At 45.6% G+C, this 26,616-nt stretch overlaps 1 protein-coding gene across 2 annotated transcripts in view; it reads left to right on the top strand.

Moving 5' to 3' along the window:
- The window catches only part of Wdfy2 (WD repeat and FYVE domain containing 2), a 154,399-nt gene extending 128,244 nt beyond the window's left edge, over positions 1–26,155 (top strand). Inside the window, exons 8-12 of one of the 2 annotated variants that reach the window (XM_032917221.1) lie at positions 13,827–13,932; positions 16,959–17,060; positions 18,007–18,137; positions 19,832–19,940; positions 21,212–26,155. In XM_032917221.1, the coding sequence (XP_032773112.1) occupies positions 13,827–13,932; positions 16,959–17,060; positions 18,007–18,137; positions 19,832–19,940; positions 21,212–21,241 (478 nt within the window). In that variant the 3' untranslated portion in view covers positions 21,242–26,155. The remainder of the gene's footprint in view (positions 1–13,826; positions 13,933–16,958; positions 17,061–18,006; positions 18,138–19,831; positions 19,941–21,211) is intronic. The other variant, XM_032917223.1, reaches the window with a different exon arrangement.
- The last annotated feature ends 461 nt before the right edge of the window (positions 26,156–26,616 follow it).

Raw genomic sequence — 26,616 nt, 5'->3', positions numbered from 1 at the left:
ACATGTTGATATTTTGTTGTGGTCATGTCAAATGTATAAAGTCATCATTATGACAGCGTAGTCATGTTGAGTCTGATGTCTAGCAATATGGCTGTCCTTCGTCTTCCAGGGCTAGGAGTACATCAACATCCAAAGTTTGAAAGTGATGGAGAATAACCTGCTTTGCAGAAGTACAGATGAGTCAGGCACTTAGCCGGTTGTAAATGGTTCAGTAAGTGTGCTTTCTCCCGATTCAGACAGACGAGGACCATTCTATCCTCAGAATGCTAAGAGTTAGTTTTCACGCCAGGGGAGAAGTGACATGTTGCGTTGATGAAGTGTTAAGACCATGTCACATGCACAAAATCCAGTAGACTGATAGATCAAGTCAGCAGTACAAAAGATTTCTCATGTCTGCATACAGAGGAAAAGTTGGGATCACATAGTATCAGATTTTATTCTTCTATGGGCTAAGGTCCTTTCAAATTGTACTAGTGCTCAGGATCACCTCTGCAGGATACATTAGTCACTACAGCCTGAAAGACTTTGAAATTGATGGCAGAAGTTAATATTTACCAAAATTATCAAAATACCTAGAAGATCTAGATTAAACACAGCCAATGTCTGTTTTACATCGTTAGTAGGCTTTGTGTTTTGACGACGTAGGCTTTTTATATGGAAGTAATCCATTTAGATGTCATAGGAAAATGAAGTCGATGGAAAATGTTTTTAACTAAATAGTCCACTTCAGGCAGTGAGGGGCCGAGATGGCCTTGGCACTTAATGCTTGTTGTTCCTGTATGTACACACAACTGCCAGTAACCAAATCCAGGAATCCAACCTGTGTCTCAAGGCTCTGGTAATTCCTCCTTCCTCGTTACATGCTTCCTATGTGCTTTATGTCCCTGGGGTTGATAATCTAAAATTGAGACTGACTACCCCACCTTTTGCTTGTGTGGGCCAGGAGCCCCATCCGCTACTCCACTCTTGAGGTTAGGACCATCAGCGCGTGTGATTTCAGCCCTGCACAAGCTTCTGCCCATTGCCCCCTGCCTGTGCTCCGATGCCTTTCTCTCATAACACCTCTTTCTCATCCCACCCAGCCTCTGCTGCATACCCAACAACCTTTTCTTGTCCTTCTTTACGGGAGCCAGCTTCCTGTGGCCCAGAAGCACCCCTTTGTGGTCCTCACATCAGCATAGACCTTTGCAGTTCTTTCTGTTACTTATTACACCTAGGTTTCGGTGCCCTTCCTTAATCCTGGTTGTAGCCTCATGGCAATTCCCATTACTCTTCTATACTCATTTTAATTACAAGATAAATTATTCAATGAAGTCAGGTGGCTGCATAAAAGCATGATGTTATTCCCGCATCCTCCTACCTTCAGGGTCCTCCCAGCACCACACCTTTTTCTAGGAGGTGGATCAGCATGGACCAAGGCGGATCATCCTGTACTTCCAGATTGCAGCAAGGGGCTGTTTTTACATACTGTAGAGGTTCTTCCACAGGCCACCTCACTGCCTCCCAGCCCTGCTACATCTGGTTTCCCATCTGTTACCTCATTTGAGTGTTTCCTGAGGTGACCCCTGGTCTGTTGGGATGTGGCTAGACCTTGTCATGCTTAGTTTGACAGCATCTTCCAGGTGCCTCCTGCTGTTGCTGCCCTCATCATGTTCAGGAATATCCCTCCACCCCACTCTCCACCCCACCTTCTTCTGCCTCTGGCTGTTCTCAGAATTCCCAAGCCTGCCTCAGTTCCCCTTCTCCTGACCTTGCTCTGTGGAGTTGATCTCAGTGAACATTCTGATCAAGAAAAGCACCAGTTCCCTGTGTCCTCACAGCCTCTGTGGGGAGAGAGAGAGGCCAGGCAGCCATGCCTGCTGAGGATGGAAGGACCAGGCCCAGAAACAGAACAGTGCTTGATGTGGTATGAGAGGCATCTGTATTGGTGTTTGACCGGAACTGAATGAGTGCATGAAGTTGATTCAGAGGGAAGGTGTGGTGGTCACCTGAGAAGAGCACTGGACAGCCCAGGCACAGATCAGAGCCTCAAGGAGTTACTGGCCCTGAGGGCCACCTCTGAGGGTGCAGCCTCTGTCTGAAGGAGGAGTGGATGCAGCTGTGGATACAGCCAGAAAGAAAGCCATGTTGCTTTCAGATCCGGCGCCGTCTGAGGATTTTCTACTTACAGTCTCAAACAGACAGAGCTGCTTGCACAGAGTCTGCAATCCCTGAGCTGAGCTGCAGCTACTTTGGCCTCAAACAGTTTTGCCTGTCAGCTCCATCCTCCCAGCTCTGACCGTGTCTGAGGGCTGACGATGGAGGGAGGGAGTGGAGAATTCTAGCATAAATGTGGGATGCTGAAAATCATCCCAGAGGGACTCAAGCAGTATAACCTGGGGTGGAGTACTTGCCTCAGGTGTGAGGCTCGAACAGAAGCGGGTGGCAAGAAGCTGTGCCTGGTAACTAACCAGATTTGATTTAGGCAGAAGTGACCTCTTGACTCTCTTAGAGGCACACTTGGGTCCCCTCAGTTCTTTGTTGTTATTGCTAAGTCCTCAGGGTGAGCAGCTGTTTCTGGCCACCGTGTTTGTGGCTGAATTTGATGCGTGCTTACTGTTATGTAAAGTGTTACGTGGGCATTTGGTCTTCATCTTCCTCGTAGTTTGAGGCAGTCTTGTGTCATTTTTATCGTGAAGTATCATTAAGGCAGACGGCGCGGCTCAGGGAGGTTGTTAGCTCACGGGAGAGGAAATGTAGCAGTTGAGTGCTTCTTGGAGAAAGGAGTTGCACCAGTTGCACCGCTGCTAATGCTACCGCTCAGTTTATGGACTTCTAATCTTTATGAGGGGCCCTACCTTGTACAGTCCTAGATCCTGACTAGGTACCATTCCTAGAAAGGACTTTTAAAGTAACAAACAAAGACCAAAGCAAGATACATCTGGGTAAGGAGGTGTCTCTTCCATCTAGACAAACAGGTCCTCAGTGTTTGTAGATGGAATAGTCGATTCACCCAACATTCTCCTTCATAGGGAGCCATGACTATCTGCACCACCATTTTTCTTTTTCTTTCATGGGGAGCCCTGGGCATTGTTCCCACTGTTCTCCTTTCTGGGAGCCCTGGCCATTGGTCCTGTGTGTCTGTTTGATGAGGAGCCATGTTCGTTGGTCCTGTTGTGTTCTCTGATGGTGCAGAAAGTCATACAGAAGTGTGTAGTAGGGAATCAGCCCAACTGCAGCTCTAACCAGTGGAGATCTAGGGAACTGATTTTGGGTTCTTAGCTCCCTCTGCTGGTGTCAGGATTCTTTTCTGAAGTAGCTCTAAATTGAGCTGAACAAATCAGAAAAACCTATTTGACCACTGTAAGTTTGACCATCAGTAACATCTTTATTTGTGTAATTTTAGTTTTGTAAGGTAAAGTCTTACTGTATAGTGCAGGCTGGTCTCAAACTCACAGTAATGCTCCTGCTTCAGTCTCCCAAGTGTGCTGGACTTACTAGTATGAGCTACCATGCCCATCCAAGAAGTATTCTGATTAACACGAACATATGAGAAACAGGAGGGTTTGAATGTAATCCATCGAAGTGAACATATGAGAAACAGGAGGGTTTGAATGTAATCCATCGAAAAGTCTTGATCATAGGCTCAGCCTTATTCACTCACTGTTTAGAGAATGTGAATATTGTTGACTAACAGCCTTCATAAATCAAGAATTCTTATGTGGATGTGCATCTTAAACAGTGACACTGAGAACTTTGATCAAATGGACACTTGAACCCATCTTTCTGAGGTCTGACTGTGGATTGCTACTGGGCACAGCGTTAGCCACTTTGTGTGAGTGGTGCCAGCGTACGAGGTCAGTAGAAAAAGTGTAATCCTCACCATTACTCACCTTCAGAGCAACCTGGAATCACATCAGACAAGTTGCAGATAATTCATCAAGATGCAGTGTGGGTGAGAGATGTTCTTTTGTGCAGTTGGAGAAGCTCTCAGGGCAGTGGAAGTCAATCTGCGTGAAGGGTGGAGGAGATCAAGGTCTTAACCACTGGAGATGGCTCAGCAGTTAGGAGCACTGGCTGCTCTTCCAGAGGACCCGGGTTCAGTTCCCAGCACCTATTTAGCAGCTTGAGCCATCTGTGCCTCCTGCTTCAGGGATCAATGCCCTCTTCTGGCCTTTACAGGCACCAGGCCTGCACATGGTGTATATGCAGACAAAACACCCAACATACAGTTAGTAAAAGTTGAAACAGGAAGAGGGGGCCCTAGACAGGGTTTACAAATTCTCACTTCAGCCTGGAGTGTAATGTGGTGACTTTTGATGTTTTATTTAAAAACGCGTGTTCAGTATTGGCTCAGGCCCTCTGTTAGCCACTAGTTAGCCTACCCAACGAGGTATGATGTCGCAACCTAAGGAAGTTACCCTGTCATGCTTTGGCAAAAGGCAGATCCAGCTGGCTTCTAACTCTGAGTTCAGTTTGTAAGGCTTGTATAGGTCTCAAAACAATTACCAAAATAACATTTTTGTTAACAGGTCTTAGGTTTCTAAAACCATTCAGTCTCGACCCTGTTCTACATTTGGACATTTCTTGTCTATGAAACAATAAAACTGTATGGAGAAGGGGGTGAGGTTACACGGCTGCCAGGAGGCTATGGCAGGGAGTTACTTGGCCAGAGCTGGAGGCCAGCATGAGCAGCATATACCAAGCCTCGTTGTTTAAAACCAACAGTAGAGAGGCCAGGGGCGTCTACACACAGTAAGCCACTCTTGTAGAGGACCAGGGTTGGTTACCAGCACTCACAGTCAGGGGCCTTCGGGCGGCTGGCACCCCTTTGTGGCCTCCACAGTCACACACTGGCAGGCACATACTCATATACAAAAATTTTGAAAGTTGAAAAACTGATGAAAGAAGTGTGAATAGCTATTGAAATGCTTATTTCAACAAATTTATAATGTTCAGTTTAATATTAACAAATCTAAATATTAGGATGCATTGAAAAATCCAGTAAGAAAAACCACAATACCCATCATGTTGTAGGGGTGTCACTCACCAGTAACAATTTGCTCATTAAAATGTGTGTACGTAGATTCTTACCATTTCTGCTCGTGGTTTTGTATTTGTTTGGAGTCTGCTGGGGCCTTGTGCATGCTAGGCAGGTGTTACTGCCACTGCGTTCGTTGGCAATTTCGTTCATTTGTTAAGTGTGCAGTAGTTCAGAGATTTGTAGTTACTTCATAAAGAGTCCATCATCAATGAAGTTCTCATGCTGATGAATCTTTTCAAGCCATTCTTTTCTCAGAGCCCACAGTGGTGTAAGTCTATTTGTAGTTTAGGAATCTGAGCTGTTCATCTTACAAGTTTTGTGGAGGAAAAAAATCTTGTCACTTTGCTTTGTCTTCCCAGTGTGGTGGCTTCCCAATCAGTAAAGGCCACTTCAGCTTCCCTAGCATCCTGATGCTGAAAAGGTCAACTGGGTGAGAGCACCATGTGCAAACACTTCTTACCCCAGGAAAGGTGTCTTGGCCTGCCTCATCTGCTGGCAGGAAAGGCGAGGTGTTCATTCCTACTCCTTGTTGTTCGGCGGCTTGGTTCTGTCTGCCTCTGTGCACTGAATAGCTGTGCAATCCAGGCAGAGGTGTTTATACTGAAGAACGCCATGACCAAGCCTGGGCTCTGGGCTCTAGCCTCTCAGACCTCTTGTCTATGAAGTAATAGCTGCTCTAGAGGAAGATAGTCTGTGAGTCATGAGGAGCACCGGTGGAGTCACCCTCTAAGGATGTGGGATTTAAGATTAAGGCTTGGCGTGGACTGGAGAAACGCTTTGTGCTTTCATTTGCCCTGCGTCCTGCCCTGGTGCTGTGCTTGGCTGCTGTTGGGAAGATGGGTGGGTAAAATTGGGATGTGGTTAACCACACGTTTGCTAGGGGAATAAACTGGGGATCATTGTGAACACAGTGAGTGCAGAGGGATTTTCTGTGATCTTACAAGTCTTCTGGGACAGTTAACATCCAGGGCATGAAAGACCTTATTAAAGCAGAGTTGATTACTTCAAAATATCAGCTTCAATAAACATGAAGCTCTTTAATCTTCTCTGAGTATTTTTCGTAATAAGCAGATTGCTGGAGAAGAAACTGTCATAATATTGGGTAGCCCACACTGGGCACTACAGCATAGTCCTATATAGTTAGTTATGCCGATTCTGTCCTGTGGATCCTCAGTAGTGATCACAGTGGTCCCATCATCCCTTCATGGGTGAGCAGTGCTCTGGTTTCTTTCTGTTGCCAAAAACACTCTGACTTTGTGAGAGGAAAGCATTTATTTAGGCTAGGCGTCCAGGTCACAGTCCATCAGTGAGGGAAGTCAGGGCAGGAACCCAAGCATAAATCTGAAGTAGAAACAAACAGTGGAGCAGTGCCACTTGCGGGAATCAGCTCCTGGTTCATGTTCAACCAGCCGCTTCTGCGTGTGTTTCCAGGCCTGACTAAGAGCTAAGTGTCACCACCATGAGGTAGGTCCCCTGCTTTGCAGACAGAGACTCCCCAGAGACATGCGCTTTGAACAACTTCACTTGCGGTATCTCCTCTCGGATGACTGTAGACCAGCGGTTCTCCACCTTCCTAATGCTCGACCCTTTAATACGTTTCCCTGTGTTGTGGGATTCAACCATAACATTAGGTGTTTGCTGTTTCACAACTCTAATCCTGCTACTGTTATGAATCATAATATAAATAATCTGATATGCAGGAAACCTGATCTGCAGCCCCTATGAGAGGGTCATTTTGACCTCATGGGGTCGTGACTCAGGTTGACAACCACTGCTCTAGATGGTCAAGCAGGCAGTTAAAGCTACACCCGGGACAAGGGCACACGCCACTTAGGATGTAGCTGATTTATGAAGAATTTTGAATCTCACGCCCCAAATTCCTACCCTCTGATATTGTCCCTAATCATACCTCATATTCAAATATAAACACATCATAGTATTCTCAAATAAAGACATACAAAGAACCAGTGTCATTTTCCTGCAGGTGGAATGGTGTGTTGGCTGGTTTTCTGTCAGCCTCACCCAAGCCAGAGTCATGTTGAAAGGGAAAATCTCAACTGAGAAAAATACCCCCCACCAGATTGGCCTGTGAAGCATCTTCTTGATTGGTTATTAATGTGGGAGGGCCCTGCTCATTGTGCACAATGCCCCTAGGCAGTGGACCCTGTATGCTCCAGAAAGCAGACTTCCTGGGCAGCCGTGAGGACGGCTCGTAAGCAAGCCCTCCTCCATGGCTTGCTACTCCAATTTCTGCTTCAGGTCCTGCCCAGTTTGAATTCCTGTCCTGGCTTCTCTCAGTGCTGGACGTTAGCTGGACCGTTAGCTGGAAGTGGGGAGATTAGAACCTCCCCCCTCCTTCCCATGTTGTTTTAGGCATGGTCATAATGGTGGATCTGCAGAAACCTTGGCTAAGACAAGTGTTGAAAAAAATAGGAGGAAAGCGGGGCAGAGCTGTGGGAAAGGCGCAGCACACTGGTAGGAGAATTGCAAATCGTTTCAGCCTTTATAGAAGGTAGCAGGGAGGGTCTTCAGAAAACTAAAGAAAAGCTCACTTGTAGGCACAGTGCCACATGCCTATATTCCTCGAACTCAGTAGAACAGGAGGAGGATCACCCAAAGATGCAGCCGGGTTAGGCTACAGTGACACCTGTCTCAAAACAAATGAACAAAAATAAAACCCGCATTATCCAGTTACTAAGGTTATATTCAAACAAAATGGAGTCTGTATACCAGAGATAGCTGCCCCCTTGTTGTAGAATTCCTCCCACCTCACATAACTACGAAATGGACAGACAACCTAATATATGATGAATGGTTAAAGGAAATGTTATGTGTGTACACATGTGACGGAGCTGTCATGCTATATAAATGGATGGAATTAATCAACCACACTGGGTGGGCTAGATGGCATTATGTTAAGTGAAATAAGTCAGACACAGAAAGAAATACCACATGATCTCACATGGAATTTTAAGAAGTTGGCCTCATAGAAGTAATGGATAGAACAGTGGTCCCCAGTTGGTCATGGGGTACTAAGTTAAAGCAAATTCTGGTATTTTGTTGCACATGGGGTAACCGTTATTAACAGGGGCCGGTATTGTGTATACCCAAAGTAGCTAGGAAGGATTTTTGAATGATGAATGGTTGATGAGGATGAAATACTAATCACTCCTTTGGTTTGCTCATATGATGTATATATAAATTAAAATCACACTGCCTCTACAAATATGTAGTTACTGTGTGTCAGAAAGAGATCTAATTGAGCATTTCAGTTTCTCATTTGTTGTTAGGTAAGGAGCAGGTACTAGTTAAAAACACAGTTAAGACTGTTAATAATGAGACGTTTCCATTCTCAGAATTACAGCAAGGAGTTGTCCTCTGTTTATAGGAATTGACTTTATGGTACATTTACCAATGCATGTAGATGCTTAAACATTTTATTTTGGGAGCAATTTTTTTCTTTTGGGGCTTTTCTCACCATTCATTTAACAAATACTTTGTTCGGGGACTTATTAATATTGTCCTGATGCCTTCCATTCCCATTTTGTGGCAAAGATTTTGTCCTGTGACTAACACCTGGCTGTGTCTGTTCTCCTGCTAGGAGGGTGACACTCTGCTGGTTCCCGGTCCAGCAGTGCTATTCTCCGCAGTTCCATCACTCTGTGTCATCATGTGGGACATCGTGGGAGAAAAGGGACGGCCATCGAGCTCAAGGACATAAAGTAAGCTGCTGCTGGTCTTCCATGGTGTCTCCTCACGGCCTCCTGACTGGGAGCAGGCAAAAGCACCAGAGGGGGCAAGACAGGAACATAGTGGGCAGGCACCTTGGCTCATGTGCACAAAGGCATGTAGCCTCCCTGCTTTCAAGCCCATATGGGAGTGCTTCTTGAACTCACACAGGAAATAATGGCTGTAAATAAAAAAAGGAAACCATAGAGAATATAAGAGTGTTTGACAGTGAGGAAGACATTGTAAAGTAACAGAACAAACCTCGCTCCAGCACTTTGATTCAACTTGCCCTCCATAGTTGGACTAGACCAGTAGCCAGTCGGCCTTTGTGTTGGCCACAAGCATCTAGCCAGACACAACAACTGTGAGGGGTGGACATTTGGTGATGTGGTGTTTCTTTTCAAGTTCAAGATTGCCTCTTCCTTAACAATTCCTGGTTTTTTTCTGTCCCAGGATGACTAGTGGTCAGAGTTAATGTGAATCAGGGATGTAATTGACCTTAGGGTCTGGGAGCAATCTGGCGTGGGCCTCTTCAGCCATTTATTGAGACAGTGCCACATGCCTTTGTTCTGTTGCTTCTCACCAACTCTCAAGGTAGCCACCACTGTCCCATATGATGTAATGGGACTGAAAATGTATAACTGTATTAAACAAACACTAGAAGCTGGGAGAAGCCCAGAGACAGGCTATGCAGGCTTGTATCAATGTAGTCAACGTGTGAACTTGGCTATACCCTTTTGAGCCTGTACACACAGTTGACCTCATCTGACACACCCTCTGTTCTAAAGCCTGTCTCCACCATTCAGACAGACTTTATCACGGATATCATGTAAAGCCTGAGAAGGCTATAACCCAGATAAAACATGAAGATAAATAGTGGCGTCTTCTCATTTCCCTCTTAGTTTTTTAACTGTGAGATAGTTGTCACCTTAAATTAGAAATGCCCAAACAGATTAGTACAAAGACTAAGGCAAGCATTCACCACTGTGTTCCACTCTCCTGTGTGGAAGGTAACAGTCCTGGGCCTCCATGACAGTGTCCCTGATGCAGCCACCAGCGTGAATGGTGAAACACTTATTCAAAGGATTTTTACAAGATCATTGATGTATGCCTTATCAGGATGCCTGAACACAGTGGTTCTCAACCTGAGGGTCAGAACTCTTTGAGGGTTAAACAACCTAGATCACCCTAAGACCATTAGAAGACACAGATATTTACTTTGTGATTCATAATAGAGGAGGTAACAAAGGGTTTGGGGATTTAACTCTCAGTGGTAGGCGCTTGCCTGAGGCACTTAAGGCCCTGAGTTCGATCCCCAACTCGAAAAAAAAAAAAAAACAAAAAAAATAACAACAAAAATAATAATGGTTTGAGGCCACTACAGCATGAGGAACTGTATTAAAAGGCCACAGCATTAGGAAGGTTGAGAACTGGCTTAACAAATGAACTGTGGTACAACATGGTTTCCAAGTCTGTTCAGAAGGATAAAGGATTGATTCTCCCCATGCCCTTGAATGTCAAACGAGAGCCACCCATACTTTTAAAAGCATGACTTTTGAATGAATGTGTTTTATATTGGTCAGTTAGTTAATTAGAAGTGTAGACATTACAAGTAGTTCAAAGGAAAATCTATACAAAATAGTTCTAAAAAAAGAAACAGCTCTATTTAGATATGAATCTGAGTTTGATATTGGGGTCTTAAGAAACTGGGCATGTCATGTTATAATCACAGTGCTGGTGAAGCAGAGAGGTGGACGGACATTGCTGTCCAGCCAGGGAGGCCTTAAATAAAACCACCACAACAAAACGGTTTACACAGTAAACTTCCTAGCCATGGTACCCAAGGTTGATCTCTAACCTCTGTATGCACACCCTTCCCACAGAATGCTGAAGTTAATGTATATGGATGAACACCTGGCTTCTTCATGGTATGGGTCAGGACTGGGGCAAACTTTTGGTACTGTCAGTTTTCTATGATACAGTATTGTAAAATAGCGGTCAGATTTACTAGTAATACAGACCTTGTATGATTAAATAACCCAGAAAAGTGTGTGAGCTCACAGCTGACCTAGCATGAAAACAGACTTTATCGTCTCCTATCTCTGCCTCCCCAGCACCGGGAAGTTTGCTTAGCTTTTTATGTGAGCATTGGAGACCCAAACTCAGGTCCTCATATTTGTGTGGTAAGTAGAGCACTGATCACTCCATCTCCCCATTCCCTATGGATGAATCAATTGTTGTAGAACTCATTGAATAACTATTATCATGAAAATTAAGGGAAGTCTTAACAGCTTGGAGTTGTAGATGGTGTGAGATTGGCTGTTTTTAAAGGTTTTCGTTTAGATTATAAAAGTAGAATTTACTACATTGTAGGTTAGACATGGCTTAAAGGAGGAGGAAAGACATCATTATATTGAGAACATAGAATATTAAAACATCAACAGGATTCTAGGCAACACGCCTACTTGTTCTATGAGTAAGCTGCAAGTCTCATTCCGCTGTATCCTGGTTTAGTTGTGCCTGTTCGTGGTGCCATCTGCAGTGAGAACAAAGTGAGTTCCCATAGTTTAAGGGAATCCTGATTAGTCCACTGCAGTGTAAAGTCTGTGTAAGACTGTGATAACACTCGTAGCCTGTGGCCAAGGGTCTGTCCACATGACAGTATTTTAAGGTACCGGTACATGCGATTTCTCCCTTGAGGCTCTGGAGCCATCCTCTGTGAAGTCTGGCTTGATCGTCAGACAGACATGAGACAGGAAGGATATTTGTAGTCTATAGAGATTTAGAGATTTAAGGGCTTGATGACTGGTGTGTTGCACACAAGATAGCCCAGACTGCCTTGGACTTAGTATAGCCCATCCCAGCCACAAACTCAGTGCAGTTCTCCTGCCTCAACCTCCCCCTGCTAGGATTACCAGTGTAAGCCACTACCTGGATCCTTTTTTTTTTTTTTTTTTTTTTGGTGTTGTTGGGTTTTGAACCTAGACCCTCAAATATACCAGTAGCATTCTGCTACTGGCCCCAGCACAGACCCTGATTCTTCAAATAAATAGTAACCTGGACTGCAGTAGTGTGTAGTAACATGAACTGCAGTAGTGTGTAGTAACTGCAGTAGTGTGTAGTAACATGGACTGCAGTGTGTGTAGTAACATGGACTGCAGCTGTGTGTAGTAACATGGACTGCAGCTGTGTGTAGTAACATGGACTGCAGTAGTGTGTAGTAACATGTGTGTGTGTAGTAACATGGACTGCAGCTGTGTGTAGTAACATGGACTGCAGTAGTGTGTAGTAACAGGACTGCAGTGTGTGTAGTAACATGGACTGCAGCTGTGTGTAGTAACATGGACTGCAGCTGTGTGTGGTAACATGTGTGTAGTAACATGGACTGCAGCTGTGTGTAGTAACATGGACTGCAGCTGTGTGTAGTAACATGGACTGCAGCTGTGTGTAGTAACATGAACTGCAGCTGTGTGTGATAACATGGAATGAAATTGGTGAAGGACCAGATCTTTATGGTTTTTTAGAACCTTTCTGAGAAGTTTCTTGAGAGAGTCTTGGTACTGAACATCTTGAAAATTATATTTTTTCTGAATAGTGATTCGGTGTGAAAAGTCAAAGTCAATGGTGCTGCTGAAACAGGGGACTTGGCTTAGACAAGAACACTGGCTGTCTGTGCAAAATAGTAATGCATAACCCAGTTTAAGGAATGGAGCTTTCCTCAAGTGATTTCCCCTATCTCTCTCCCTTAAAAAAAATCAAGGACATTGGTCAAGTTCATATAAAGCCAAACATAGTTCTGCAGTCCACACTGCCAGCTAGGCTATAAGATAAAACAACGTCCTCTTCCACTGCACACCAAGCAGTAATGGGGACATCAGAAGCAGCTGCAGCCGAGGAGGAGCAAAATGCTGTCTCGTGGACTTCTCAGATCCTATAAAACAGAAGCAACCACCTCCTTCCAACCACCCCGGTCTGGAACCACTTGGCATTCTCCTCTCTGAGGTGTGCGGTGGGGCTTCCTGGGCTAGATGCTCAGTGGCACTGATGAATGCAGGAGACTGGACATTAGCCTCTCACTAAAGCCACACAGACAGTAGGAGAACTTTCAAGAACATCAAACGGTAGATTTTTCCTTCCACACTTTTTGTTTTGGGAAATTATTTTTCCATGTAATATGTATAATGTCCACATAGAGTAGATTCCTCATTGCAGTTTTCAAATGAATCTGTTCTCGTTTTAATATAAAAATAAAGTAAATATTGTATCAGTGTTTTAAACCAAGGTTCTTTGGTTTCCTCGCGTATGTAGTAAAAGTAAGGAGAGGGCCTGGGCAGTGAACTCTGATCCTAGCACCTCGGCTTCTCCAGTGCTGAATTACAAGTCTTCATTACTGCAGCTCACCAGACCAGCTGGCATCGTCTTTATTACTAATTTTTTAATTTTATGTATATGAATATGTTACCTACCTGTTTATCTCTGCACTGTGTGCATGCTTGCTGCTTGTGCAGGCCAGAAGTGGGCATGGAATCCCCTGCAGGTACAAGTGGTTGTGAGCAACCACGTGGGTGCTGGGAATCAAACCTATTTCCTCTAGAAGAGCAGCCAGTGCTCTCGACCACCGATCCACTGCTCCAGCCCCTTGGTTACTCATTTTAACTCATAATTACCAAGATAACTAACTGATATTTCATGAGAAAATCAGGAGGCTAGAGACAGTTGAGACCTGTCTTATGCAAGCATTTCAGAGACTAGCAAAGCAAATGCACTAAAGTTTCCCCTGCGTTATGGATATTTACTCACAGGAGGATTAAAAAGATGTTTCACTGAAGTCAGCAATCATCCCTTATTTGACTGTTGGTAACTGACCAAAAGTACTTTCTCCTGGGCCTGGGAAGGCTAAGGCAACACCTAAACTCATTTTAGGTCTCACCATTAGCTTGTCGAAGAAGGGCCTGTAAATCTCCCTAGCTACTCTTGGTGTTGTCTGCCTATTGATGGCTTTGATGGTGGTGTCCGCTGTGGAGCCTGTTACTTACTTTCCCAGAATTGCTCCAACCCTTGGTTTCTCTCACAGTGACAAAGTCCAGGCCCTCTCCTATGCGCAGCACACACGACAGCTCATCTCCTGTGGTGGCGACGGTGGCATTGTCGTCTGGAACATGGATGTGGAAAGGCAGGAGGTAGGTGAGGCCTACGGATCTGCCTCTGCTCCTCTCCTGCTTATTTCTATAATGAGTAAACCAGGAAATAAGATACATTGTATGGTGTTAGAAAAATCCCAAGGAAGAAGAGCCCTTAGTTTGGTTTTAATGGAAATACATATTTTTGTGACTGTTTGTCATGTTCCAAACAGTCCCCACATATGAGACTTTGTCTTCTTAAGCACAGATTTAAATTTTATAATAACACTAATTTAAAGTTTTGGTTTTAGTCTCTAAGCATTTTAACAATACATATAGTTTAAAGTTAACCATTTTCTATCGACCTAGAATTATTCTGGGTAGACGTTCCCTTTGACAGTAGCATTCTTGTCCTGTATTCCTTACAGGGTGTGAGAATTAAAGAGAAACGCACACTTTATAAAGACAAAAGGAATTCCCCCGGGTTTTCCGTCCATTCACCCAGCCTCATCCCAAGAGAGTCACTGGAGTTAACCACAGTGTAATGCCCTCAAATGCTAGGAATTAAATGCTTAGGAAGACTACAGCTTTATTTTGTGGAACCATAAATCCACAGCAGTTCTATTAGCAACTAATTAAAATGATCGTTACTGTAGGAAGCAGAGAAATGTAGAATGTTGCTCTTGCAAACCACACTTGGCCCCACCCATATCCTGGCAGAGGATCATGAGCCCATGATCAGAGCCCATGCCCAGCAGTCTCCCCAGAACTAGAGATCGTGTCCTGCTCGCTTTGAGTTGGGTACAGTCACATTTAGCTTTTGTGGACTTTTTTTAAATGGAAGAACAACCCAGAGAATATAGCAGTGCTGTTTCCAAGATGAAAGTAGGCGCTGGAGCCGTTTTGAGCCATTGTGACATGCATGTGTATATGAACATTGGAGCACTTGGTCGATGGGGTTAAGATCTTGTTAATTAGGCTGATGAGCAGTGGGAACAATTCATCCATCTTTTGCAAACACCATGCTTTATAAGCATCTAGGAAATCCTTCCTAGTATGGCGGAGGCTGCAGGGTGCTAACAATAATGAAGTTTGTTCTAACCTGAAGTGCTGCTGACAGAGTTTCTAGAAAGTTCCAAGGACTATTAAATGGTATAAATAATGAAATCCCAGTCGACACTAGTAAGACAGAATGTCAGTGCTGGCTACTTTGGAAGGGATGTTATGACTAGCGTCAGAGTGGGGCCTGCACGTGCCGTTCCTGGGAGGTTCGTGGGCTTTGCAGGCAGAGACACACAGGAGTAAGAGCAGGTGAGTGGTGGCTCCTGTGGTGGGTGGGTACTGATGGGAAAGTAGCAGCTGTCAGGTAGGAGCTGTGGACGAAGGACAGTGTGGGGCTGGAGTGGGAGGACCATGTAGAAAAGAACAGGTCTGGGACTCAGGATACCACTATATTTACAACATCTATAACTTCACAAGGACACTCCATGTTGGCAAACATCCATCCTTCTGGTTTTCTCTACATTTACAAAAAGTCTGTTAACACAAAATGGAATCAATTAAATGTATTGACTTTTTTTCCCTGAATGTCCTAGTCTTAGATGCCCACTATGATGCATTTGACACCCAGATGTGTGTGGAGTGTGGGTGTGAAGGTGTGAGTGTTATGTGGGGGCATATGTATAGATGTAGAGTGTATATGTGGTGTCTGGAGTGTATGGTGTGGCGTGTGGTGTGTGTGAGTTGTGAGTAGGGAGGGTGTATATATATGTGTTGGGAAGGTGATACATAAACATACATGTGCATATCAAATATATATATATTTACAGTTATGTATAGTGTATGTATATGAGTGTATATAGTGGGTGTATATATATATAGTGTGTGTGTGTGTTTGTATGAGAGTATGGGCTATGTGTGAGATGTGTATCTATATGAGTAAGTTGAGTATCTATGAGATATGTGAATGTGTAGTTCATATGTAACATGTGTATATGAGTATGTTTGGTATATGTCTGTGACTGAGTGGTAATATGTGTTAGTTGTTTGTGTATGTGAATATGGTTGTGTGTGCATGCATATATATTTTTTATGATTTTGTATGGTGCATGTGTATATATATGTATGTATTTGTATATGGTTGTATGTACTGCATATGTGAGAGGCATGTGTGTATGTGTGAATGTATAGGTGTGTATAGTGTATATGTGTGTATTTGAACTTAAGCAAGCAGTGTTGTATCACAAGGCCAATTCTGTTTCCACTTTCTATACCAGAACCATTTTTGAGTTCTTCCCCAACCTGCTATAGCTCAGTGACAGAATGCTTACTTAACAAGTATGAGGTCCTAGGTTTAATCCCCAGTACAGCACTCACACATACCCATGCAACAAACATGTATGCATATGTACACATGTGATATGTACATAGCATGCATACACACATAAGATCTGCTAAGGAACACTTTTAAGCAAAACATGCTTTTAAACCCGTCTGCCTTATTTAGACTACTTATGGTGAGGAGCATGCGTATATATGTAATGTGCACTTAGACATCATAGTATGTAATTAGAGAATAGGCACTGGATTTCTCAGCATGGTGGTCAGGAGCCTGCCAAGTATGACCCTGGCCACCCCCTCCAGCCTCATCTCTCCAACTGTCCCAGGTGTGCAGAGGTCGCACTTAGACCCCGCTTCCCCCATCTCTCCTCCCTTCCTGCTTCAGGTCTCAGCTGACTTGCCCTCTACAGAGAACCCCAGCCTGTGTCAGAGCCTCTCTTAACCTTGCCAGAGCACTCTGTGTCCCTTAGGCTTAAACTCTTAGACACTTTGATTACTAATAATATTTTCATGACATCTTCCCAGGCAAATGATAATCTGTATGATTCTAGGTTCTGTCTATCCAGCACTGTATCCCTTCCTCAGGGCCTGACAACTAGCAGACCTTCTGTAACTACTTCTGGGACTGCTTGAGGAATCAGCTGTTTCTGACGAGTGTGTCCCGATCTGGAAGTGTAAGCAGTGCCTATGGTTCCTTTGTCCATGCCACTTCTCACTGTGACTTGCTCTGTGCTTTTTTTGCCAAGACCCCTGAGTGGTTGGACAGTGATTCCTGCCAAAAGTGTGACCAGCCTTTCTTCTGGAACTTCAAGCAAATGTGGGACAATAAGAAAATTGGGCTGAGACAGGTAAGTGGCATGCGCTCTAGTATTGGAAGGGACCTAACCTCGTAATTGTGGAAGTAGTGTTCTTCCCGTCATGGGAGCTGTCGTGGAGTAAGTGATCTCACTCCTGTGACACCTCCATGTCTACTGCAGCCCCTCCCTAGTATGGGGTTTCCTAGAGGTGTCTTCTAAGTACTGGAGCAGTAGGTACAGTTTTAAAACTCTAACAGTGTCTACTGGGGGACACCTTAGTATTAGAGGTGTCACCTCAGCTCATGTTAGTTCCCAACCATGAAATTACATGAGCATGTTTACTTCTTAATTAGTCACTTTCCCTCCTTTTTTCCTCCCTTCCTTCCTTGGTCTCAGTTGTTTAAGATCTGTTTTATAACACAGCATTTTCAAAATCTGATTCTATGGTTCGGTTTGGTCTTCCCCATGAAAACCAAATGTTAGGTCACCCAGGTTAAACACTGCTAAAACCACAAAGATCTGGCCACTGGGGACCTCTCCTGTGTAGCTCACAGCAACAGCATTTGAAGAAGGTGGAGAATGGGGAACTTTCCACAAGTTCCCTCTCTGACTAAGACCAAAGTTGAAATCTGTGCCCTTGGTGGCTTTGGACACACCTGACATTGTGTGTTTTTATGTGGTATTTGTCATGTCTATGTATTACGTGAGTTACTGGGATAATTGCACTCTAATCCTTTTAGCACTTTATAGTTCTGTCTATTAAATATTCTTCATCAAATATAAACTAAGCCCTTCTACCTACAACACAGTAAGTCCCAGTTTAGGTACCAACACTTGGTCGCCTGGCATCAGCTTCCTCGTGCTGGGACTGTAAGACTGTGCTATCACGGCCAGCTCTGGGGCGCTCTGACCCGGTGTCTTCCCCAAGGGCAGTTAGTTTATGAGTGTGCCAGCACTGCAGGCGGAGCCATGGCATCCTGTCTCCCTTTTCTCCCAGCACCACTGCCGGAAATGTGGGAAGGCCGTGTGCGGCAAGTGCAGCTCCAAGCGCTCTTCCATCCCCCTCATGGGCTTTGAGTTTGAAGTGCGGGTCTGCGACAGCTGCCACGAGGCCATCACGGATGAAGAGTAAGTCCCACACCATGCACCCTCCAGGCTATGGACAAAGCCCAGCCTGAGAATTCCACTCCAGAGGGATTCCACCTGCCGGGCTTCCGGGGTACAGTATAGACTGAAATGTCAGTCAAAGCCTGTGTCACCAGACAGTCCCGTGAGGCAGGTGAGGAGGGGATGCTCAAAAGCTAGCTGTGGGCTTTCTCACTGAGACTCTCCAGGGGAGCCAAGGCCAGGACTCACCTTGGTGCCCAGGCTGGCGTCTTTACAGATACTGGATCGGTCAAGGGTTCCAGCAGTTGTTAGTTTCCAGGAAGAACAAAACTAAAAACTATCTGTTTTTTCCAAGATGGAAATAGTCCCAGATGCCCTCCTCTCTACTGGTGAATTCAACCTGGTGTCCTGAGATCTTACCTCTGATTTGGGACAAGCAACTCTGTGAGAATTGAAAATTACCCCCAGGCACTAACACAATAATAGCACAGAGACAATTTGCCGCTAGTGGGTGCTGGCAGTCTCCAGTCCTCCCAGAGCTCTGTGGCATAGTCAGATCACGTCACCCTGTCGAATACACATCAGGATGTCCTTGCCGAAATGGTTGTTCATGTGCACTGATTATTTGCCTCTTGCACACATGATGAGATTAATGAGAGTTCTGATCATTAGAGAAAACTGCAGGGGCCTTAGAATCTTCATCTTACCTAGACAGATCTGAGTCTACGAAGTTTCAAGCTGAGCAGAAATCATTTACAGTGGTTATTGTACTGCTGAAAGTCTTTCCTGTAGATGCTACTACAGCGACACCTTCCGAGAGCTCGCAGCAAGGTAGAGACCCTGGACCATGATGGGGCCTGCCCAGCTCTACCTCTGGTCTTCTCCTCTTCTCTAGCAAGCATGCTAGACCTTGCCTCTATAGAGTGTCAAGGAAGCCAACAGGCCTGACTAAAGTTGGCAGCAAAGCCATAGGCCAAAGAACACAAAACAGGCAGTGCTGAATGTGTGTTAAGGTATTCATGTGGTTTGATATATACACATACACACATGTATAGGTTACTTCTGGAAGCTTTAGAATACTGTTTTTAAAAACTCGTATTTGCAGTTACACCAGGGGAAAGAGAAGGAAGCGTCGATGGCCTTCAGTTAGACAGACAGTGCTGTCACTTTAACAACCACTTTAAAAAAGAAGCAGGCCAAGCCAGCGTAGAGTCCTTCCTCCTAAGCACAGACTTGGCAAAGGTACTGTGGTCTTTAAAAGACTTCTCCACAGCACAGGTAGAGATTTTCATGGATGCCCTTTCCTGGAGGACTTCAGGAGCTTCATCTTTTCTATTCCGGAGGCCAGAAGAATCGCTTTACCTTGTCATCCTTGTAAAGTCAGAGCCGGTGAGACGGTTCAGTGAGTAGAGGCGCTTATGCCTAGGCTGACAAAATGAGTTCAGCCTCTTGATCCCACGAGTTAACGGGAGAGAATCGACCCGGAGAGCTGTCCTCTGATCTCCGCTTGTGCACTTCTGCTCACACTAACATGCACAGGCAAGCTCGCACACAAAGTCAGTAATCACATCATGTTACCGACCACCAAGGAGTGAAAGCAAGAGCATTTCTAACAGCAAAGCAGTCATTGGCCGTTAGGCTAAAACAGAATCTCATTTTCTCCTGGATCCCTGTCCTCCATGCGTCCACTCTTACTCTTGTCTTGCTCCTTCCAGACGCGCACCCACAGCCACCTTTCATGACAGCAAGCATAACATTGTACATGTACATTTTGATGCAACCAGGGGATGGCTGCTGACGGCTGGAACTGACAAAGTGATTAAGGTAAGATGCCGTTTTGTTATACCTTCTGCTGTGGGCCTTGAATGCAGATAGTAGATCAAGAGTGTGAGGCTTTGTCCAGGCTATCCCTGCAAGTGGGCACTGGGAGCCTGTCGCACCCACCACGCCAGTGCACAGGATAATTTCCTGAGACTGTGATCTTTAAAAGGCCTGGTGTGGGGTGCACACCGTCAATCCCAGCACTTCAGAGGAAGAGGCCAGCCTGATCTACAGAGCAAGTTCCAGGACAGCCAGAGCTACACAGGAAAACCCTGCCTTGGGAAGAAAGAGAGAGAGAGAGAGAGAGAGAGAGAGAGAGAGAGAGAGAGAGAGAGAGAGAAGAAGAAGGAGGGGGAGGAGGAGGAGGAGGAGGAGGAGGAGGAGGGAAGGAGGAGGAGGAGCAGCAGCAGCAGCTGCTGCTACAGAAATAGTTCTGTTGATAAAGTATTGGCAAGAACCAGGGCGCATCCCTAGAACCCACATTTAAAAGAACACAAGTGTGGGCAGAGACAGAATCAGGTGTCCAGAGGACTCGGGCAGTCTAGCTTAATCAACGAGTCACAGGTCTCAGTGAGAGATGCTGTCTCAAAAAAAAAAATAAAAAAAGGTTGTTGGCTCCTGGGGAACAATGCTTGAGGTTATCCTATAACTGTCACACACTAGAGAGTGAGTCCCGTGTGCAGAAGTCACAGGAGTGACATGTGAGCACTAGCGATTGGGACCCACAGAGGGAGGTGTGCTGCTCTCGAAGCTCTGTGAAGTGGTGGTCTTGAACTGGATGTTGGTTGGAAGGCAGACCTGGAATCAGTCACCGAGTGATGCATAAGCCTTTTTCCTGCCAAGCTTAATTACTCCAAAAGTGCCTACCCAGGCCTGTGACATCTGTGGCAGGCCACAGTGGAGGCCCAGGACAGAGGGTGGACTCTGTCACCTTGTCCTCTTTGGAGGCAGCAGTAGGATGACATTGTTAGAAGTGCTTTCAAGCAAGCTTCAACCAAACTTGGAGGCCTGGCCCTTCCTGTTTGATGTCTTAGAGAATTGTTTGGAGGTCACCGGGTGTGTGCCGGCTGCTCTCTCCCTCGGGGGATCTGATATGCCTTTCTTCTCCTTAGCTGGAGCACATGACAGCAGCCCTTATGTAGAAGTCAGGTCAGTGCTACGTGCATTTGCCTGATAGCTGGGAACAAAACCAAAACACCTCTCTGAGCATTGCTCATCATCAACCAGTACAGTTTGATCTTAATTCATCCTTGGCTTCTCTCTCTTCTTTGCAGTTGTGGGACATGACCCCAGTGGTGTCATGACTCTCCCAGGGACTAGGAGATGATAGTTTTCACTGAAGAAGCACTTGAGTCCAACATCTTTACAGGAGGAGTAAAGCATCCGTGTGAGCAAGAAGAGAGACTGAAGGCTCACAGCGAATGTGTATCCTCCCTCCACTGCTACCGTGCACTAGTGAAAGTGCATTCCCTCTTGGGACTCTCCATTGTCCATACCACAGAAAAGAAGATATTTTTTTATCAAATGGTTTATACAGCCTGGCTGTGCTGCATTGTTTTGAGTATATTGGAAAACCTGTGTAGATGTTTAAGCTTCTGTATGTCAGCTGTCCGTTGTACTCATTGCTTTCTGTGTCAGAAGAGAGAGAGAGAGAGAGAGAAATATCTGTTGAAGGGATTGCGTCCTCGTAAGCAGTCTCCTTGTTCCACCTCAGCATGTCCAGACGGTCCTCTCTTTCCGTGATCTTCCTCCACCGGCCTCGCTTGCCTCTCACTTGTCACAGTGGACGATCACAGTTTGTTCCAGTGTTTTTCTTTCATGGTCTGGAGTAAGAGTTGGAGAACCATGTATGTCTGGTACTGGCCTCTTGAGTCACCTGTAGGGAAGGAGCAGTGGTTGTCGGAAGTCCCTGAGCTCTGTTTTGGCTTTCTCTGCCATCCACATTAATTAGAAATGCTGTAGAGGCCACTGCTGCCATCAGCCGGGACACAGGTCCTGTAACGAGCCTCCCCCGCAGTGCCTGCGTCTCTCAGAGCTCAGTGAGAACCTTCTGAGCCTGCTGAGCTTTGGACTATGGAGATTTGTCTTGTTTTTAATTTTTTTGCGACTTTCCTTTATTCATAACATGAAAGAAAACCAGAACTGTCTGTGCTCCAGAAGGACGTGTCCTGACGTGCGTCTTTCTACATGGCATTGCCTCCGTAGATGACATTAGAAGCCTGTTCTCGTCACCATTCATAATTTAGTTTCTCTTTGAGAAACCAGGTATTTAAGCATCTCTATGTTAATGTGTACTTCTATAAGGCCAGCATGTGATCTAAACAGAGGTACTAAGAGAGGATCAGAATCCCCCAAAGGGAATCCGTCCAGCTTGATAAGGTACAGTAAGGACTCACTTTGGGCTATCAAGTTAGGATTAAAAGGAGTAGCAAGCCTGTGCTGGGAAGCTGGCCGGCCTCTCCAAGCCCCCAGTCAGGAATGTCACGGCATTGCCAGGTCAGAGGCTTTCTGGGGAAGCAGGCTGACTGTTCGCCTGCCCTCTCCACGCCAGCCTCACAGTGTCTTGATCACTTCCGACCTGACACGTTGCCTGGCACTAAGTACTTGAAGGAGACACAGTTCTCTTGTTACTTTTGTTCTGTTCCTACAGAAGCAGTTCCTTCCATGTCATTATTGCTTCTCTTTGTAGCAGAAGTAATCGTCGCTATACATGGATACCAACCACCCCTAGTACTGGCGAGCCAGAGTGCCTCACACAGAAACACCCCTGGCGGCCAGCGACTGATGTGAGCGCAGAACTCTGCCCAGGAAGCCATCACCACTGTGATTTAATGGCCTGGCCCAGGAAATGCCACCTAACTTCAGTCAGGCCACTTTAACGGCTAGGAATTTTTTCTGCATGGTCGCTGTATCACAGAACTTTGAAGATGGAATTAGAGCTAAAAGATTCAAATATCAATGGTGTGGTTGATTGCTAGCGTCTACAGCCACTTGGCAAGTTGTAGAGAACGGTGTGTGGCAAATCACTCCTAAAGTAAGTCTGTCTGAACTGGACCATGACTGCACAAGGGTAGGAAATACAGTATTAAGGAAGGGGAGGCTCTGTCTCCCAGCAAGCCTGTGTGGAGTCCCAGTCCTGCATTCAGACCTTCATTAGAACGTCTTACACTGTCAGGTGTCCCTACACACCATTCTGGTCACATCCCAGCTACGGACCATCCCCAAGAGTACCCAGAGATGGAAAGTTGACAGTGATGAAAATCATGGGTGTATACCGCAGATTGGCCAAGGATTCCGTGACCCCGCCCTTTCCTCTCTCCTTATCCAAGTGGCTGTTGATGGAAAAGAATGTATCAGAAAACCATATACGCATGTGATACTGTGAATTCCTCTACTTGCCCGGTGTCTCCATTAACCCATAGAGAAATGCATGCTGGTGCTCACAGGTGTCCAGGCATTGACCTCGTCCATCAGTGCGTGACTCATTTCTCCCCTGGGTAAAAAATGACAAATCTGTCATCCCCTTGGGTTTACGCTTCACTTTTCTTGCTGTACTGTGGAAACCACAGCTCCAGTACCAGTAGTGAGGACAGCCGTGCTGGGAAGTGGGGAGAGCGCACAGCAGATCTTCTTCCCAGTTGGTGGGAAGAACATCTCTCAGTCTTAGTTTTCCAAAGGAAGGTATTTAGTGAGCCACCTGGGCGTCTCCACCTTAGCAAAAATGGTTTTAGAATAAGTACTTGGAATTTTGTATCATTTTATAAAAGGTCAGTCAGCATAATGTGTTTCTCGTTTAGTTGTTTGAATTATTCATGCAATTACAAAAATTATAAAGTTGGGAGGAAACTTGAGGTCTCAAAAGTTGCAGGTTAGTCAGACCAGGCAGTTGACAGAGATGAAGTATAAACAAGAGAATCTTGAACATTCAAAGAGTGGCACTTGCTCTACCAGTGGCATGGTGAGTAGGCAAAGGGCAGGAAGTCTCTGGACTCAGGTGTGATACTGTTTTGAGCAAATTTGACATAACGTTTGGTGCCTGCCTGTGGTTGTGAGTGGGAACGTGTCCCATCAGAAGGCGGTGGTACCACCAATCTGTGTGTTGGCCCCCCTTCCCACATTAGTCCCTACTGACCGCCCTGCCGGCTAAGGGCTGCTCCTACAGCATCCGTCTTTGTGATGAGAGGCATCGCCTTAACAGCATCTCAGAGTTATATTTTAAAAGCATACTATATTTTTGTTTAACATCCTTAAAAGACTTGAATTTGAGCTTTAAAGCAGGAGTAGCTCTGTACCATGTGTCACTGCAATGCACGGAATATGCACTAATGAAGGGCTTTCGGCTTTGTCTTTTCATACTATTTAAATACATATATATTTGTATATAAGTAAGCTTGTTCACCAAGATCTATATTTTAAAGCAAAAGAAAAGCATTTTCCAAAGTGCTCTTATTTTTCTTTCCCTTAAAATAATGTTGGGTTGAGGTGGGTCCTCAGCACCCCATGAAATGACCCTGATGTTAATCAGTTTGCCGCTTTGTCAGGCTGTAAGGTCCGACCAGGGAAGCCTGTGTGCTCCTGGAAGCTGCAGTTCGTCTTGACAGCCAAGAACTACACACCAACCCTCAGGGGTTTAGGTCTGCATTTTCTCCTTTTAACGTTGTGTTCCCACCAAAAGCCTCAAGGCTAGTACTGGCCTGGGGCCCTCCCTTGTACTTCCCATGCCAAGGCCTGTTGACAAAGATTTTGAAAAGATGGTCAGATCTCGGTGTGAGGCGTGGATTCATCCAGAGCGCTTACAGTCCCCTCTAGACCTGTGAGTGCGGTTCTATGATGGTGTTTATTACAGGACTAACGCACATTGACCACTGGCCACAGGACTGACCTCACTTAGGCAGATGAGAGGCCCTGTACTGGCAGATCAGACAAGTTACTCTCTGGTCTTTTCCATCTAGGGCTCTGTCTTAGTCGGGTTTTACTGCTGTGCACAGACATCATGACCGAGGCAGCTCTGATAAGGACAACACTTAATTGGGGCTGACTTACCGGTTCAGAGGCTCAGCCCGTTATCATCAAGGTGGGAGCGAGGCAGCATCCAGGCAGTCGTGGTGCAGGAGGAGCTCTACATCTTCATCTGAAGGCAGAATAAGGATCAGGGTCTTAAAGCTCACACCCATGGTGACACACCTACTCCAGCAGGGTCACACATTCTAATAGTGCCACGCCCTGAGCCAAGCAAGAAAGCCATCGCAGGCTTAGTGGGTGTGGTTTTAGAAAGATGGTGAAATTGTTGGTACCATCTAATTTAAAAGATACCTCAAAGTATTCACCTTCAGGGGTTGAGACTATCTGACCGGGGAGACAATGTTGAGGAAACTTAAATTGGTTCAAAGGGTAGATTTCAAATCTTATTTAAAAATACAGCTCCCCCCCCCCCTTGGTTCTGTGGAATACATGAGAGGGAGAGCAGTTTAAGTGCGTTGCTCCTGCATAGGTCTTGTCATTTGGATGGGCCCAGCCTTCCGTTCATAGCATGTCAGTGTGAAGTATGGACCAAACCACTTACAATTACCATTGGTCTGCCTGTGCTTCTGTCTCACGCCGTTTGTCTTGTCTTGCAATTTAAATGGCTTTTCCAAGGTATTGTCATTTGGAAAAGAGAAAAATCTCACACAAGTGTAAAAACTGTTCCTAACTGGACAGCGGGGAAGGTGTTAGCCCCGCAGTGGTGCCTGCCCCTTGCTGAACTGTAACCAGGTACTTTGCACAGCCGCCACCCAGGGCCCACATCTGGATGTGGCTGCCACAGGCTTATTACTGTATGGGTGTCTTTTTCCAGAAAAATCAAGAATTAGATTAGGCAGGGACTCAGCTAAGTGTTGTAAGCCTGAAGCTAGAAGCCGAAATGGGTCTCTCCTGTGGTAGTTCCAGCCACTCCCTCTGCAGCTGCTGTGCCCTATGCCACTGGACTCCACCAACCGGGCCACCTCTCATGACTCTAGCCTTCTACATGCGCTGAGGCGGTCTGGAGTGAGGATGTTCTGGGATGTTAAGATGACTGACTTTCCTGTGTCGCTGCTGCATAGCCGTGAATGTTTCTCTCTCCTGTCTTCCCATGTACTGCCCTCCAGCCTTTCATGTATGTGTAGCCATTCCAGTGTACGGCTCTCTGAGCAGTGGCCTCTGTGGCTTAAAATAAATGGCCGAACACTTGCCTACCATCTTGGTCTCATCGTTGTCAAGTGTGATCATATAAAAGTAGTACTCTCATTGCTTCTACCTTTGTGGGTTCTGACCATCAAGAAGGGATGGGGTAGTTTCCAGGCCATTCACCACCCAGCTACGGAGACCTTGAGAAGAGTTGCCATCTCAGGTAAGCCACTATCGACCAGCCTGAGGTCAGCATGTGGGCTGCAGCCATGAGTTTCTCCTTAATGTAGCGTGCATTCTCCTTGCATGGAAGAGTTTCCAAGTGAAGACCCAAGAACTTGAGGAAAAATAGTCAGGAATCTCATTGGCTCTTGAGGTAGACAGAGTCAGAAACCGCGTTGAAAACTCTAGAGGTCCATTTTATAGAGAAGAAAATAAGTACAGGGAAATAAAGGTCTCCTGTGACCAAGAGTTAGGGAAGGGTACTTCCTAATGCTCCAAGGCCCTGTCTCTGTCCTGCCTCAGGGTACCA

Source organism: Rattus rattus, chromosome 12 (genome assembly GCF_011064425.1).
Source record: "Rattus rattus isolate New Zealand chromosome 12, Rrattus_CSIRO_v1, whole genome shotgun sequence".
In the NCBI taxonomy this organism is placed as follows: Eukaryota; Metazoa; Chordata; class Mammalia; order Rodentia; family Muridae; genus Rattus; species Rattus rattus.
This window is presented reverse-complemented; position numbering and strand designations above follow the sequence as displayed.